General features: G+C 35.9%; 1 protein-coding gene across 2 annotated transcripts in view; it reads right to left on the reverse strand.

The window, feature by feature from the left end:
* LOC115210642 (polycystin-1-like) overlaps positions 1–18897 on the reverse strand; it is a 146380-nt gene that overhangs the window by 96621 nt on the left and 30862 nt on the right. For both annotated transcript variants that reach the window (XM_036502002.1, XM_029779292.2), the window contains exons 4-8: positions 15397–15577; positions 12283–12446; positions 10740–10982; positions 5759–6131; positions 1057–2445 (exon numbers count right to left, since the gene is read on the reverse strand). In XM_036502002.1, coding sequence (XP_036357895.1) covers positions 1057–2445; positions 5759–6131; positions 10740–10982; positions 12283–12446; positions 15397–15577 — 2350 coding nt within the window. The remainder of the gene's footprint in view (positions 1–1056; positions 2446–5758; positions 6132–10739; positions 10983–12282; positions 12447–15396; positions 15578–18897) is intronic.

Raw genomic sequence — 18897 nt, forward strand, 5'->3', positions numbered from 1 at the left:
TTTGCTTGATCAGTTTTTTTTTTTTTTTTCAGTGATGTAACTCTGCTCAACCAGCAACGTTTGAGAAGACGCAATCTTCAACACAAATACCACATATGCACAAGCACATATACATGCTTTTGAAAAAGTACGCATGTCATGAGACATAACACCATCTAAGCACAATGTTATGCGGAAAGGATTTATCAAACAGAAATGTTCGCAGTGTTATTTTGTTATTCTTTTACTCGTTTCAGTCATTAGAATGCGGCCATACTGGAGCACCGCCCTGAAGAATTTTAGTCAAATAAATCGCCCCCAGGACTTAATTTTTAAGCATCGTATTTATTTCTATCTCTTTTACCGAACAGTTAAGTTATGGGGACATAAACATACCAACAGCGGTTGTCAAGCGGTGATGGGGGGGGGGCAAACATAGACTCAAAGACACACTCATACACATACGCGATGGGCTTCTTTCAGTTTCCGTTTACCAAATCCACTCACCAAGTTTTGGTTGGCCCGAGGTTATAGTAAGAAGACACTTGCCCAACGTGCTACACAGTGGGACTGAACCTGGAAATGCGTGGTTGGGAATCAATCTTCTTACCACACAGCTACGCTATGGAAAATATATTTTTCATGGAAATATCAACCACAGAAAAGAAATATAGTCACAATATAGTGTCTGTCAATCCAATAAAAAATGTTTAGCAGGTGTCACAGATTACATATTGTTTCTTGTATGAAAATGTCTGCCAGAACGCATTATGACTTAATAAATCTGAAAATCAACGGGAAAATTAATTTTGCGTCACAGGGTTCCATCTTACAGCAAGTTTTACAGGAACGGGTTATTATTTCTGTAACACAGGTTTTCTACAGTTTCCTCTTAGTCTATCATTCCACTTGTCTAATGACTAACGACAAATTAACAATGGCAAATTATCCTGGGTAATAGTTGAACAACTGAGAAAATCTTTTGTCATCGTAAATTTCTGACAATTCACTTTCACATTATTCAATAATGACCTTTTTTTATATAAATCCAAGTGTACAGTAATGAATATTACTTACCCTTTCTTGGTGTCTCACTGATCGTGCCATCACCCATGTCCCATGTGATACTGACATTTGTGTTGCCTCCTCGATACAAAAATATAGAAATCTGTACAAGTTCGTTCACTACAGCAAATGTTGGATTAGATTTAATGGTAAGATCTTCAAGCGGCTCGATAATATCCACTACTGTTTCGAGATCCGCTGCATTTATCTCGTTGCTTACGGTTGCCGTTACATGAAAAACGCCGACATCTTCATAGGCATGGTAATATGCACTGTCCAGATCAAAAAAAAGATTGTCCGCGTTCCCATCTCCATAGTTGATGTCTACTCTGGCATCAGTAGGAACTTGAAGACTGGCCAAAACAAATTTGAAATTGACGTTGGCAGGTGGTGTAAATAAGACAGGACTGTTACTTTGTAAAGTCAGATTTTCGATAGGAGCCAAAACTATTACGTTGTGTGTAAATACTACCTTTTTCTGTTTGTTAAAAATATTTACGACAACAGTGTAATTTCCTGCAAAGTTGAAAGTATGAGTTGTCTGATCTGTATCATTCCATGGAGTAATAAACGTTTGCCCGTCACCAAAAATCCATTCAGTTTGCACGTCTGATCCAGTATCCTTCGTTACTTTATATGTCACATCATCGCCGACTTTTATTCTTTTCTTTTCTCCGACCACCGTAGAGTTAGCTCCTGTTATTTCTTCTACCACTCCAAACTCAACCGTTTCTGTTACATTTGAAACTGGATTTGTTGCAGATATAATGACATAATGTAACCCATAGTTTGGCCAGTCAATTAAATCTGTTGAACCAGTTAGTGTGTTAGGGTTATATGTGACTGGATAGTCTACCCCATCTAAAGTTAACTCAAATGAAACGTCAGATCCAGTAGCAATTGAAAAATTGATAGCTTTTCTCTCACTTTTAAGTACTCCCTCTTCGATAAGTTTCAGTTCTGTAATTGGATCAACGACTATTTGCTTAACAGTAAATGAATTTTGTGAAACGTTATTTGAACAAGCTATTGTGACATCGTATGTGCCTCTTTGTTGATATCTGTGTGTTGAAGAAGCCGTAGGTGCAAAATCCGGCGTGCTCAGGCTGGTGTCAGAATTGTCTCCATAAGAGAGTGTACATTGAAAGTGGGAACCATTAGATTTACTAATTTGAAAAATAGCATCCTCTGTTGTCGCTATGGGTTTATTTTCTATTTTCAGATCTTTGATAGATTCTTCAGCAAAAACCACCGTGAAATTTTTTTTACTACTCAGCAGATTCCATGCAGATACAGTAACGTTGTAAGTCCCTGGTTGTGAATAGACATGAACGATTTGTTGATCTGTGGTGTTTACTAAAACGCCATCGTCAAAATCCCATTCATAAGTTACATTGTTACCTGTAAAGAAAAGGAGCCAGAGTAAATAAGATGTTATAATGTTCATGAGACGATAGTACCAGCAGTTAAATTTAACTTTCCATCTATTTAAAAATGTAATGTATATCTTAGCTGCGTGTGTGTGTGTGTGTGTGTGTGTGTGTGTGTGTGTGTGTGTGTGTGTGTGTGTGTGTGTGTGTGTGTGTGTGTGTGTGTGTGTGTGTGTGTGTGTGTGTGTGTGTGTGTGGTGTGTGTGTGTGTGTGGTGTGTGTGTGTGTTTGCGCGTGTGTGTGTGTCTGCATATGTATAAGGACAAAAGATGAAGAGCACTATGAGCATTTTCTGGATGGGGAAAGTGAAGAGTTTGTCTCAGAACAGCGACGTAATCTGAATACTTCCAGCTGAATAGAATCCACTAAAAATAATCAAAATCCATGTGGTAATGTTCAATTCAGTGAAGGGTTAAGTCTTCCATTCTAAAACAGGTACAATATGGTGAACGTCTGCACAGTTTCCTTTCATCCTATTTCATTCACAAGGATTGGGTTGACTCGAAACTATTGAAATAGCCACTTACCCAAACTTCTAAGTAATCTCCTATCGAATCTAGAATCATGTGATTGCAAGTGCATAAACCATTACTTTCTAGTCAGTATTTTTATATCCTTCCAAAAGATCTACCATTTGTGATGTACTAGTTAAATACTTTAGATAACATAATTTTAGGTTCTAGCATTCATAATATAATTAATTCGATATTTACAACATTACTTCATTTAATGATGCTTCTATAGTAGATGTGTAAACTGAAATCTATCATTTCTTCAAAATCAGTTCACATTTTTATCGAAGAGAAATTGATTCTTCGTCATAAATTATATTTAGCTGCATCATACAAGGGCGCCTAGATGATAAGGCCCTCTTTAATAACAAGGTGGATTAAGGTCGCGTAGAATTGCAGGCTCTGCTTAGAAAAACAATAAGGCTATTTGTATTAGAACTGAAATCCAACCGCATGTATAAATGGTTTATTTGGGATTTATTTTAAGTACATTTTTTTCTTTACCGAATTCAAGCCGGTCACTGACAAAGTGGCAGGACAATTCTTGGGATTTATGGTTACCTGAATTGGAGAATGTATGCATATATGTGTGTGCATGTTGTGCACATGTGTGTGCATATGGATAAACTTGTACTCGTGAGTGAGTGTGTCACAGCAGAACCTCAAGACATTACAATTTTCGAATCCTAGGACTCATCGGGACTACCGGTGTATAATTAACCGCGGTCACAACATGCCCCCTAAACAGAATGCCAGTCTATTGCATGGTTATTCGTTTACAGTTTGATTGGACAGGAACAATGTGAAATAAAATGCTTTTGCTCAAGAACACAATACAATGTCCAGTCCGGACAGATTTCTCCCTACCATCTTCAAAAAGAATATGGTCAAGTTTGGAACTCCTTTGATCACAGATCCGCTCAATCGGGGCTGATCCAGAAGAAAACGATAACAACAGTAACAGCACCAGTCTCCAACAGAGATAAAGGTATGGAATGTGGCATAGATAAATGCGCTATATCAGTCATATAAAAAGATACAGGTAGTAGCAGTGATGGCATTTAATTATCAGATTTTTCAATCACTGAAAGAAGAAAAAAGTTATAAATACCTAGGAATATTAGAATCTGACAGAGTACTAACTATAGAGATGAAAGAGAAAATTGAGAAGGAGTACATAAGAAGAGTAAGGAAGTTAATGAAGTTAAAGCTTAATGGCCTGTATTGTATTCGGACCATTTAGCTTTAACTGTAAATCGGTGAAGGCTGTAAATATTTGGGCAGTACCCTTACTTAGATATTCAGCAACGTTTGTTGATTGGACAAAATCTGAATTAGCAAACCTAGACTGAAGAACTAGGAAGGTGGTAGAGGTTTGATATCAGAAGAAAACTGTGCGGTGTTAGCTAAAGTAGACAGCCTCCTGTGTAGGTAATAGTGAGGAAATTTTATTAAGAGCTGCTAGTGTAACATTAGGAGACGGGGAAACCAAATAGCCAAATGTAGTTAAAAACCAGGAAAAGGAAGCAAGATTATCTGAGTGGCAAGAGAAGGCTTTGCATGATAGATTTCCAAAGGAAGTAGTAGAAAATAGTAATAGTGTGACATGGTTGTGGTTGCAGAAAGGAAGGCTGAAAAGGGAGCCAAAAAGTTTGTTAGTAGCAGCACAACATCAAGATAACTGGATAAAATCCGAGATAGACAAAAATCAGGTAGATTCCCAATGTAGATTATGTAAATGAAAGGAAGAAAATGTTACTCATATAGTTAGTGAATGTGGTATGCTGGCACAGAAAGAATACAAAACAGAAAAGACATGGCAATCTAGGGAGAATAATCCACTGGGGGTTATGTAGAAAGCTAGAATTTGACTATACTGTAGTAGAAGTAAAAAAAAAAATAGTAAGTGCCTGGTAATTGACTTTGCAGTTTAAAATGATGAGAAAATCGATATGAGAGGTAAAAAGAAAATAGCCATGTACCAGGACCTAGCCATGAGTTACTGAGACTATGCAAAGTGCGGGTAAAAATGTATCTTGTAGTTATAGGTGCATTAAGAACTATCCCTAAAGATTTGAACAGATGGATAGAGGAAATTGGCATAAAACCTAGTTTAGTGCAGCTCCAGGAAACATTATTATTAGGCAGAGTTAGGATACTTAGGAGGATTCTTGACATCTAAGATTACATGTTGCAGCACGATGTTAGGATTTTTTTCCCAACAGTCAAATTTGTTGTGCGCAAATGAAATGATGACGACGAAGAAGAAGAAGAAGAAGAAGAAGAAGAAGAAGAAGAAGAAGAAGAGAAGAAAAAGAAGAAGGAAGAAGAAGAAGAAGGAGGAGGAGGAAGTAGAGGAAGGAGGAGAAAAGAAGAAGAAGAAGAAGAAGAAGAAGAAGAAGAAGAAGAAGAAGAAGAAGAAGAAGAAGAAGAAGAAGAAAGACAATGACTAAAAAATAAACTAGTAGTTTATGAACAAGTATGTGAAATACCACACAACATAAATTCTTGATTTATTAAAGTCCTCTTCACCTCTAGAGGATGTAGCATAATTACCAGACGGCAATTAATGCAATCTCCACTTGGGAAGGGGAGATAATCTCAAGAAGGTAGAATTTTCCAAACTTGACATTCTATTAAGGAGGAGGACAGGGGCTAAGACTTACATAAAAAAAAAAAAGTAGTACCCATTTAAGGGCCAGAATGCATTTAAAAATGATTGATTAATCAAATAGTCGAAAGACAGAGCTTGTGTATTCATTACTGTGTTACCTTTATGCGATAGTATACTGAATGTTCCTTCAACTTGTGTCGCTTTAAATTCACTTGAGTCGATAATAATTTTGTCAATTCCTTCTTGTACCATCAGCAGTTTGGTAGCGTTCTCACTATTTTCTTTACCTGTCACTATCACTTCTATCTCAACATCCTTGGTTTCAGTATAAATATGGTTTATGGACAATACTGATGTACGAGAAGCAATTCCTTTCAATAAATGGCTGCCGCCACTTTTAGTCATATCTTGAACTGTATGTGCCGTCCCTTCACTTGTGGTGCCTGCTATGAAATAATCTGTATCGTTATATGTTGTCGCATCAATTTCGCCTGACTCTTTCTCGAATCCGATGATGTAGCCAGCTTTAATCTTGAAGAAAATAATGTATATAGGTATTAATATAGTACACAAATTAACCATAAAATCATAATCAGAAATGTTCTGAAAGTGTCTAACTTCCAATCATTAACAAACCAATGAAGATTATAAAAACAACATAGCCTCTCTTTTAGAAAGCGTTTTAATAATAATGAGTTCAAAGAATAATGGTATTATAATAGAAGGAATTTTCAGACTATTTTGATATAATTTATATTGGGTAAAAATGATACAACATATAAGAGAAGACCTCTAGCAACTAAAATGTGAATTCATTCTCAAACTTAAATCATTACCAGACTTTTCTATCAGTCTTAAATTTCATGACGCAAACAAAACTTATGAAAAGCCTTAAATATATTTATCACTACAGTCAAGTTGGTTTTATCTGAAAGGAAATTAAATATATTTGCGCAGGCGCGGCTCGGCTGTGTGGTGAGAAGCTTGATCTCCAACCACATGGTTCAGGGTTCAATCCCACTGAGTGGCACTTTTGAGCAGTGCGCTAGAAAGCTAAAACTTAGTGCGCATGCACAGTAGAGTTCAAAGTCAATCTTTGCCAAGCGTCTTCACTCCGCATGCTTTAGTTTCGTTACCATCGCAACAGTCCGGATACTTATTGATCATACCACGTACATGTGTGTGTGTGTATGTGTGTATGTGTGTGTGTGTGTGTGTGTGTGTGTGTGTGTGTGTGTGTGTGTGTGTGTGTGTGTGTGTGTGTGTGTGTGTGTGTGTGTGTTATTGTCTGTATTTGTCCCCTACCACCACCATCACTGCTTGACAACTGTTGCTGGTGTGTTTATGTCTCCGTAACTTAGCGGTTGGGCAAAAGTAACCGACATTTGGGTCGATACATTCGACTAAAAGGATTCTTCAAGGCAGTGCCCCAGCATGGCTGCAGCCCAATGATTGTAACAAGTAAAAGAAAAGAATGTATGGTAACAGAGTTCAACCAACAACTTTGGCTGACAGTCTGATTTTATCTTATACGAAGAAACATCTAAGCATTTGAAGCTGTTATTATTAACAGAATCATTAAGACGATGAACAGGCAGAATCGTTACAGCGCCGGACAATGTGCTTAGCGTCATTTCTTCTGTCTTTACATTCTGAGTTCAAATGTCGCTGTGGGTGACTTCGCCCTTCATACTTTCGGGATCGATAAAATAAATACCCGTTGAGCACTGGGATCGATGTAATCGATTTACCCCTCTTCCAAAATTTCAGGCCTTGTACCTATAGCAGACAAGATTAACGGTCATATGTGCTAGTCAGTAATTAAAATGTTACGTACGCTCGAGAAAAAAAAAAGTCCTGGAAAAGTATTAGCCAGGGAAGTTAACTAGGTACCAGTATGGTATAAAATAAACTTTGAGCACGGAGTTCAATAAACTGTATTCTAATGGTTTTGATCATAACTTGAAATATATGGCCGTGTTCAGAACCGGATTTAGAGTTGATGCGGCTGTTACGCCAGAGGGTCTTACAAAAATTGAAAAATATGTCTTTTCATTAATATGACGTCTCTGTGGAATGAAAGCTCTAAGCTGTAGCTTGCTTAGCATATATCGTAAATCCACAATATTCAGAAGATTTTTGTCAATTATGAAAATAACTTTATTATGCCAGTAGCTAATCTACAATATTCATTTTGATACAGCTAGTTTGACACAGATTTATCAAGTACAACTTAAACTTCGTAATTACCAATCAAAATTAATATACCACAACAAATTAATCTGAAATTCAAATGCTGCTATATTTATAACTTCGATAAGTATCGGAAGAATTGTTCACTTATACATTGCACATCTCAACAAATAAAATTATTTATAAACGCATGCATCTAATAATTAAAACTGTTAACAAGATGTATACACTTTACAAATAAAAGTGTGTGTCTCAGCTATACTGTGTCGAAGAGTTTCAAAGAATTGAGTCACCATACGTTTTTGAATACGTGATCTCATTAACTATGGTTTTGATATAAGGGAAATTATGGCTTGTGAAAGCAACAGAATTCCTCGATTCAGTATCGGAGCTGATGACGGTCGAATGGATAACAGTCGAAGGATCGATGACTCACGTCCTGAGCAGCGCCCAAGCAATCTACAGGGCTGTTAAAAAAAATACAGATAGGTGCGACTTACTACTAAAAATAAGAGTCGCTGATAGACATATTGTTAGATTAAAATTTTAACCTGTAGATTTTGTGGACTCGAAGAAAATAACAGAAATCCACTTCAATGCATTCTTGATAAAAAAAATCCTAGAAACGTTTCAAAACAAGTCCATCTTAGCGTGATACAGCGAAGTAGTTTAAAGATTATGAAATAGTTATCAAAATTCAATGCGTTATGTTATGAACTCTGAATTTGGAGAGATGAAACTAAAACTAAATAGATTGATACTTTTAGACCATCTAACTCCGAAGACATTGAATATAATATAATATAATATAATCTAATATAATATAATATAATATATTAGCAGTATCGCCCGGCGTTGCTCGGGTTTGTAAGGGAAATAACTATATAAGCATTTTTAGAGATGTAAAGTATAATAGCCATCTCAATATGGCTAACCACAAAGGGGGGTGTTACTGTAGCTTTTTACGTTCTGAGATTTAATAATACATTTTTAGAGAGTTACTTCCCTTATATAATAGCAAAAAAAAATTCATTAAAAATGGGAAAAAATGATGGTAAATTTTTTCTAAAATCGTACACTCATCGTAGACGCGCGCTAATACCCAGAAGGGCTCGATATGAATCACGACTATAAGATACCCGCTTTTGGTTAAACTGCACCGCAAAATGTGGGAGTAGTTAGGAATCTAAATCGTTGGAGACAGACACCACACAACCTCACTTTTATATATATAGATATAATATAATATAGATATAGATATATATTTGTGTGTGTGTGTGTGTGTGTGTGTGTGTGTGTGTGTGTGTGTGTGTGTGTGTGTGTGTACATACATATACATAAATTCAAATTAAGATAAAAGTAAATAAACAAACGAAGTTTGCTTTAGAAGCATTGAGATGTCTTAGAAAGTTGAAGAAGTGATTTTTTTTTTAAATTCTCAAACGCAGGATAATGCTAATAATATAGCCTGAACTCCCTATTTTGCACAAAAAAGTATTGGCGGCCAGCTGTAGTTTATTCTGTTCAGGCTATATCATTAGCATTATCCTGCGTTTGAGAATTTAAATATATATATATATATATATACAGATATATATATATATATATATATATATATATATATATATATATATATATATATATATATATATAGGTGAAATTTATAGGATAACAAAAGACGAAGACAGGTGTATAAACAACAAGCAGGTGTATTAGTTTGATGCTCGGGAAAGTGAGAAAGTCTTTTACGTGTCGAGCCCACGCTCTTCAACAGAGAGGAACACGAGGAAATAAACAGAGAGAATAAAAAAACATTTTGGAATTAGCGGTCAGTCATGATGACTGCTTGAACAAAGGTAGTTAGACAGGAGAGCTAGGAAGGAGAGATAATAAAGTACTGGTGATCCCAAAACGAACATGCGCGTTCGTGTATATATGGGAGAGTGTGTAAGTGTGTGCTTATGGATTGGGGCTGGTGACTTTGACGTATGGATGTGTACGTGTGTGTATTCGTCTGTAATGTGTAGGTGCTTGGAAGTGGTCAGTGCTTGTGTGTGCGAAGTGGTGTGGGGTGGTGTGATGTGGAGGTGTTGGGGTGTGGGGATTTGTGGGTGGGGTGTGGGCTTGGGGTGCGGATGTGGAGTAAGGACGTGGGGTATATATATATATATATATATATATATATATATATATATATATGAGACCGGGTCTCATTGCCGAGTCTAATGTTATGGAGGTGCTCCGCAAACCGGTCAGCCAAGCGGTGTCTCGTTTGACTGATGTACAGAGAAGGGCAGAAAGAGCAAGTAAATGACGTTGTTAGAAGGCCAGGTAAAGGAGTCGGGATATGATAGGGACGGTGATGGGTGCCTGTGAAGATGGTATTGTTGGAGTGGTAAGGGCAAGTACGGAGCAGGCTGGGGGTGGGATTAGGGAAGAGGGAAAAGGACAATAAAAACCAAGGCAGGACGAGTATCTCAATTATCATTTAGAATACTCAATTAGAGTAAGGTGAATTTGAAGTAATTAATTAATTAATTAGTTAATTAATTAATTACTATTAGATATCTTTCAGCTGTTTCTGAGATATCCCAAGTAATAGGTTAGCATCTCTATACACAGGGTATTCCGTCATCAGAAACAAGGTGACTATTATGAAAGTTCTAGAAGGGAATTCACAGTTTATAAGGAATAAAATAATAAAACAGTAGATAGAAGAATATATATATATATATATATATAATATATATAATATATATATATATACATACATTCCAGTACACACATACATACATACATATATATATATATATATATATATATATATATATATATATATACTATACGATAGATAATGTCGCTTACATTATTCCTCTGCACCTTATAATAGTCTTATCTTTTAAAATTTGGGTCTATTGCAAATCACATGAATAAACAAGGTCTTACCGTTACTACTTCATCCACTTTGATGTAGTTGTACCCAGTTGTAATAGCAACTGATTTGGCAGAGATCACTTCATATGACAGAGTCGCAAGAGGTGCTGGTCTACTGGATGTAGTTTGTTTGTCACACAAATTCGACGCCATGCAATATTTGTTAGAGTCACATATCTCTGCCATTCCTTCAACGCAAGCCCCACATTGGCGTGTAGTGTAACAATACGTGGAGGGACATTGAGGCTTAAGAACCTTTGAAATTAACATAAATAAAAATTGGCGTCATTCAAAATTTATATATTAATTTATAAATTAGATTAAAGATAAAACCACTATTAGGCAAATCAAACAATGAAAAAACATAAACCAAAACATAAAAATAAACATAATATACAAAATATATAAAATATAAAATTTAAAATCTAAATAATAATATGATTAATTATAATAATGTTAATAATAATAATAATAATAATAATAATAATAATAAGAATAATAAATAATAAGAAGAAGAAGAAGAAGAAGAAGAAGAAGAGAAGAAAGAAGAAGAAGAGAAGAAGAAGAAAATAATAATAAAAGAATAAGAAGAAGAACGAAGAAGAAGAAGAAGAAGAGAGAAGAAGAAGAAGAAGAATGATAGTAATAATAATAATAATAATAAGAAGAAGAAGAAGAAGAAGAAGAAGAAAATTTGGTTAATTGTTCCTTATGGTGCTCAAGTTAAAATGAACATTATTAAAGAGATTTTAGATATTATTGAACAATTTGTTCATGATAATCGTAAATATAGAAAAATTTTCTCTAGTAATAATTTTGGAGTAGGTTATTCTACCACTAATAGTGTAGGTAACATTATTTCTTCTTTTAACAAATTTCAGCTGAATAATTTTTATAAAAATAAATTTTATAATAATAACAATAATAATAAAGATAAGACACTCATTAACTGTACATGTAGAGATAAAACTAAGTGTAAATTTAATAATAAATGTGATTTAAACGATGTAGTGTATAAATGTATAGTTACATTAATTAATGAGAATAATAGGAATAATAATAACTTAAACACAATATATATAGGGAGAACAACGGGCTTCGTTGGTGGTACTGTGATATCTCTGTTCTAGCTTTTGGTGAAGTAGAAGAGGTTATAAGGTTCAAGTGGTGAAGACATTATTTCGGCCTAGCTAAAAGCAATCTGGCAAATGTAAAACTGCTGTCATATATATATAAAACAAAGAACTTACTTGATCTATGAACTAAAATTTATATTATTAAAAAATTTATTATAATAAATTAAACTGATTAGAACTATCAGTGAAGTCGTTCTTTTTCTTTTTTCATATACTTATGTGTGTGTGTGTGTGTGTGTGTGTGTGTGTGGTGTGTGTGTGTAATATATATGTATGTATTTATGCACGTATGTATGCCTGTATGTATGTATACATACGTACATACAAATACATATATATGTGTATATGTATATATACATGCACACTCACGCATGTACATGCACACACAAACATAAAATAATATGTAGAAGAAAACCTACCAATAATTTTATGTTTCCTGCCATGGAACCTTTCAGCTCCCAGCCAACCAACACACCATCCCACTGGAAATCAGAAAGCAATTTGAAATAGGTTAGAGCAGTGGGTTCTGAGAGTACTGTTGACGAAGCAGCAAGGTCTTGACCAGCAATAAAACGAGTTGCATCTGCAAGAAGAAAAATAGGATGATTAAAATATTAGTTTCAAACTTGTCACAGGGCAAGTATTTTCCAGGGATAGGATAAGTTGATGTAATCAACTTCAGTTCTCAACTGGTACTTATTTTATCGACCCCCTAAAAATGAAAGACAAAGACGACCGAGATAATTTGGACATAGAATGTAAAGACGGACGAAATGCCGCTAAGCATTTTGTCCGGCGCGGTAATGATTTCGCCAGGTCACCGCCTTAAGGATGATTAAGATATTAATTAATTCTTTTTTACACAGTTTGTTTCTAAAAGTGTGGAGCATTATATAAATTGCATACGATGGAGAAAGCTGAACGATATGAAATTTGTGATGTTACCAGGGATATTAGTAATATCAATAAAATAAAAACGATGCCAGCTAGGAATAGAATTTGTGTCATTTTCATATCTTTGTTCGACATCTGATTTATGAAACAAAATAAGGGAGACTTTTTTAAAGAAAAAGAATGAAATCAAGTATAAGATCAAAAACACAAACACAACGACCACTAGTATATTTTGTCTTTAATCTTTTGTTTGTTTCGGGCATTGGACTGTGGCCATATTGCAGTAGTACTTCGAAGGGTTTAGTCAAACAAATCAAGACCAACACCTATTTTTTTAGAGTCTGGTACTTATTCTATCAGTCTCATATGCCGAATTGATACGTTACAGGGGACATAACCAAGACCGCTTGTGAAGCGATGGCAGTGGAAAAAATAAAGACAAACATATACATGCACAACACACACACACACACACATATCCAAGAAAATTTATATTAATATATCTTGTCTGTTGAAAATCCATATTTGTGCAGCTGAAGAAAGCACTGTATTTAAATTGATGTAATGATTGCATTGTTCAGTTAAATAGAGCCGCTTGAAACGGTCGTACTGCATTACTACGTGACATCCTGTTACTTACTTTGATTTTATTCACCTTACTTCGAGCTATGCGGATAATACCGGACTGATTTGGTGCGTCAAATTAAGTACCTAATTCAACTGAATCTTAATTACTTCCTATACAGGCACGCACACACATTCACACAGACACACATATATATACAGATACGCACACGCACACATATGTATGTATATATATATATATCATATATATATCAGGCTGAGTCAAACGATTTTTAATATTTCCAGTTTTAATTAATGAAACAAATTATACATGAGGAGCGTTTATTCATCAAGATACATCTCACATTCTGTTCTTGTTGCCATCGTTGTGCCAGAAGGCTGAATTCCACGTTTATACAATTTGGCTACTTTAGAGGCAAAAAGTACCTCCACCTGTTTTATACATTGTCAATCCTCCGTCTTTTCAGGAAATGAGCCATGTCTCGGAAAAGATGGTAATCTGTTGGAGTAAAGTCTGGATTGTAAGCAGGGTGAGGCAGCACTTCCAGCCTCTCAAGTTAGTCATGTACGTGTTTGATTCCATTATGTGCGCTGGGGCATTGTCATACTGTTGAAGTGAACGTCTTTGATTGACCAATGCCGGGTACCGTGCTTTCAAAACATCATATACTCACAGTTGTTGAGCATAGAGGTTAGCGTTCACAGCATTACCATCTGCGACAAGCTCAAATGCAACATCCCTCGAAATTGCACCAAACACGCAATATGACCTGCTCAAATCGCTCTTGTTTAACAACAGATTATAAAGACTGGTCAGAACGAAGCCATTAATTCTTATTAGGACTACAAAAATTGATCCATTTTTCATCCACATTTACAATTCGATGCTAAAAACATGCATCTCCATGATTTTCCGGCAGTTGTTCACTCATTGTTGAGCATGGTCATTGGGCTGTTCATGAGGAGCTTCTCGACAGCATCTATTCACAAGGCCAAGCTTATGGAGGTGTGGATTGGTGGTGCTTTGTGAAGGGCCAAGTTCTGCTGACAATGTACGAGTGTTTGTGCTGGGCTGTTGTTCAACCATTTCAAGTCAGGCATTATCTTCAACAACAGGTCTCCCTGACCTAGGTTTGTCTTCAAAGCTGGTGTCAGCTTCCTTGAAATGTCTAAACCAGTTTTGTGCCACATATTCGTTGACAGTTCCTGGGTCTTCCACATCATTTAATTCTTTTTCCGCTGCCTTTTCGCTCAGTCTTTTTCTTTCTTTTTTCCACAGGCAATGTAAAATGGTTCTAATTGCAATTTTCCCCCACTCAGTATCAAAACTGTAAAATAAAGAATAAACAATTCAGCAAAGATTGGACAAGTTATACCAAACTAATGATGTAACATGGAGATACAAGTTGCGAAAAATCATCAGTGAAAATCCGAAAAAGCTATACCCAACCTTGTGTATATATATTAGATCTCTGTAACTGAACGAAATTAAGCGTTCCTCTGCTGAACCATTGCAGTTAGGTATCCAAATTCACCTGGAACATCCACAGCTGAGTTTCAAGTAATTTCAATGGTGAGACGTACGTAGGAACTAATAATCTTAATTTTTCATTATATATGCTCTGTATATCATAACAAGTAAGACTACTAAGTACAGTGATGTCTACTCTACTGAAGCTGACTGGATAATGGTAATTTAAGAGAAGCTCTAACTCATACAGTAGGAGGACACGTATCCAAATTTCACAAACACAAGGACATCCACATATACTTACTTTGGTTGCTGATATACAAAGAGGAGATTTAGAAAGCACGTTACACGGTTATTACCCAAATGATATTAAATATACACGCACGCACGCACACACGCACACACATACACTCGATCGCACACAACACAAACACGTGCGTTCATAAGCATACAACGCATGCACGCATACACTCATGCAAAACATTCAGGTATATGTCTAACTTCAATGAACAAAATCTGGATTTTATTGGAGTGAAATTTGAAAACTAAATCCGGAAGAACATACATAATGTCCATTTCTTACCTGCAATGGGGTAGGTTCTCTGCCAACCCTCGCCAATGTCAACGGTGACAGTCAGTGATGTTCCGTCTTGAACAATGGCCAGACAGTCAAAATCTTCGTGCGTTGCCACTACGTCAGGACAGTCAAGGGTGACATTTACCACCGGCGTTTCTATAGAAACAGTTGTTACTGCTTGAACTTCCTAAAAAAAAAGACATTATTATTGTTATTATTATTATTATTATTATTATTATTATTATTATTATTATTATTATTAAGGCATCGAGCTGACAGACTCGTTAGCACACCGGGCGAAATGCTTAGCGGCATTTCGTCTGCCGCTACGTTCTGAGTTCAAATTCCGCTGAGGTCGACTTTGCCTTTCATCCTTTCGGGGTCGATAAATTAAGTACCAGTTATGCACTGGGCTCGATATAATCGACTTAATCCGTTTGTCTGTCCTTGTTTGTCCTCTCTGTGTTTAGCCCCTTGTGGGTAGTAATGAAATAGGTATTTCGTCTGCCGTTACGTTCTGAGTTCAAATTCTGCCGAGGTCGACTTTGCCTTACATCTTTTCGGGGTCGATAAATTAAGTACCAGTTACGCACTGGGGGTCGATATAATCGACTTATTCCCTTCCCCCAAATGTGTGGCCTTGTGCTTCCAGTAGAAAGGATTATTATTATTAATATTATTATTATTATTATTATTATTATTATTATTATTATTATTATTATTATCATTATTATTATTATTGTTGTTGTTATATTTTTCCCTTCTTTCTTCAAACTTTCTTCCATTTCTTGCCGAGTGTTTCCCGTACACCTAGGGCAGAGAAGCTCATTGTATGCATTCCCAGATTACACACGCAAATTCACAGGTAAAATATGTATTAAAAAAATAAATAAATAAATTCATGAATGGATGTTGTTTTCACAGTGATAATGCTCTTCTCAGTACGAGTCGTTTCAGTTAACACTACTTTTTGCACTTCCTGTAGGGATGGTAAGCCTGGTGTCATTTTCAAATAGGTTTCAGTATCTTTTATTTATCATTCCTAGAGGTCCTACAATCACTGGTACTGTAGTCGCCTTGAGATGCCACATTTTTTTCAGTTTCTATTAGCAAGTCTTTATATTCACTGATCTTGTCAAATTCTTTCGCCGCTATGTTGTGATCACAAGGAATACGAATGTCAATTAATAAACACACTTTTTTTGTCTGATCTTTTATAATAATATCCGGTTTATTAGCTTTTATAGTTTTGTCGGTATGTACGGGGAAGTCCCACAGACATTTTCTCCCTCAGTCACAGATTCAGGATGATGTTTATATCATTTGTCAGCGGTTTTGATTTTATAATGCCGACATATTGTCCAGTGTAAATACTGGCCGACTCTGTCATGTCTTGCTTTATATTCAACAGGTGCTAAGACTCTACACCCTGAGATTATGTGGTCTATAGTTTCAATCTCATCGTTACAGAATCGGCATTTTGGGTCAGCTCCATTTTTTATCACATTGGTTTGGTAGTTCCGGGTTAATAAGCTTTGGTCTTGAGCAGCTAATATAAAACCTTCACACTCTGCTTTTAGCCCTGAGCTACGTAACCATTGATGCGTGTGTTTCTGGTCGACATCAGCTTGTTTGCTACGGGTCACATACTTGCCATGCAGAGGTTTCTGTCCTCATCTGCTAGCTAATTTTTCATGTGCTTTTGTCTTTGCGTTATTAAAAAGCACATGAAAAATTAGAAAAAAATTGGATATTATTATTATTATTATTATTATTATTATTATTATTATTGAGTGAGAGAGCAGGTCATGCCATCAAAGTGACACTGGGGTAAAATATACGAAACCCAGTATACTCATCATGACTACCTGTCTGATAAGGGTACACTAGGCACATGCATCACAACCATATGTGCGCGACATGGTGATCTCATATCAAGATAAACAGCATATGACCTTGCAGGTGGGGCCCAGTTAAAATTTTGTTCTGGTCGAGTAGCCCATCCCGCTCAAAAGGTCCCTGAATAAGGGTTGTTTAAGGATGTTGAACGAAACACCCCTGTTTCCAAAGGTGAATTATTCAAACCCCAAAGAATCCCTTTCAACACATGGTTATGATGCTCCCCCACTACTTCTGCTCGTGATCAGAGATGCACATATCATCAGTCACTAAGGGACATGCTCAACTGGTTAAGGTCAAACAATTGACAAGCAAATCTGTGGTATTGAGCAGAATATTTGCTGTAGCCCATCTTTTATACCAAGACAAAACAATGTACATGATAACACTTATTATTATTATTATTATTATTATTAATATTATTATTATTATTATTATTATTATTGTTGTTGTTGTTGTTGTTATTATTATTATTATTATTATTATTATTATTATTATTATTATTATTATTATTATTATTATTATTATTATTATTATTATTGGAGAGAGGTGTGTATGCTATCAAAATGACACTGAGGTAAAATATACGAAGCCCACTATATCCATCATGACTACCCGTCTGATAAGTGTACACCAGGCACATGCAGCACAACCGTATGTGCGCGACATGGTGATCCCATATCAAGATTAACAGCGCATGACCTCGCAGGTGGGGCCTAGTTAAAATTTTCTTCAGGTCGAGTAGCCCATCCCCCTCAAAAGGTTCCTGAATAAGGTATGTTTAAGGATGTTGAACGAAACACCTATGTTTCCAAAGGTGAATTATTCAAACCCCAAACAATTCTTCTCAACACATGGATATGGTGCTCCCCCACTAAACCTGCTCGTGATTAGGGATGCATGTATCGTCAGCCACTAAGGAGCATGCTCAACAAGTTATAGTCAAACATGTGACAAGCAAATGTATGGTATTGAGCAGAATATTTGCTATAGCCCATCTTTTATTCCAAGATAAAACAATGTACATGATAACACTTCCAGTCAATTAAGATGAGAAGCAATGAGAACCACTGCCTGGTACTGCACCAGGGCATTTATTATTATTATTTTATTATTATTAGTAGTAGTAGTAGTAGTAGTAGTAGTAGTAGTAGTAGTAGTAGTAGTAGTAGTAGTAGTAGTATTCCTTCGTAACACAGTGTAGGTATAAATGCACCGGATTCTTTAGTCATCTGTCAAGTCACAACAAGGAGCTCAGACAGATAATACTTTCTTTAAGATGTTCGCTGTAACCAATAAGGCTGCTGTTTGCAAGACATCAATCTTGCATGGGATTTCCAGTTGCCTTAAGAAGTCTTGAAGTTTCAATGGAATTGAACCCAACCACTGGTATCACTTTTACATTACCCTCTCGTATTCCATACAGTCTTGCCATTTCCACTTTCAGTTCGGAGTACATGATGATTGTTTCAACCTCTTTACTCACAACATTCATGTCATTTGGTATGGCTACATCAGTGATCTAACAGTATTTGTCTCTCTTATTCAATATGACAATATCCGGTCGACGATGTTCGATTACATCTGAAAATCATAGTCCCTGAGTAC

Source organism: Octopus sinensis, linkage group LG4 (assembly GCF_006345805.1).
Source record: "Octopus sinensis linkage group LG4, ASM634580v1, whole genome shotgun sequence".
Lineage (NCBI taxonomy): Eukaryota > Metazoa > Mollusca > Cephalopoda > Octopoda > Octopodidae > Octopus > Octopus sinensis.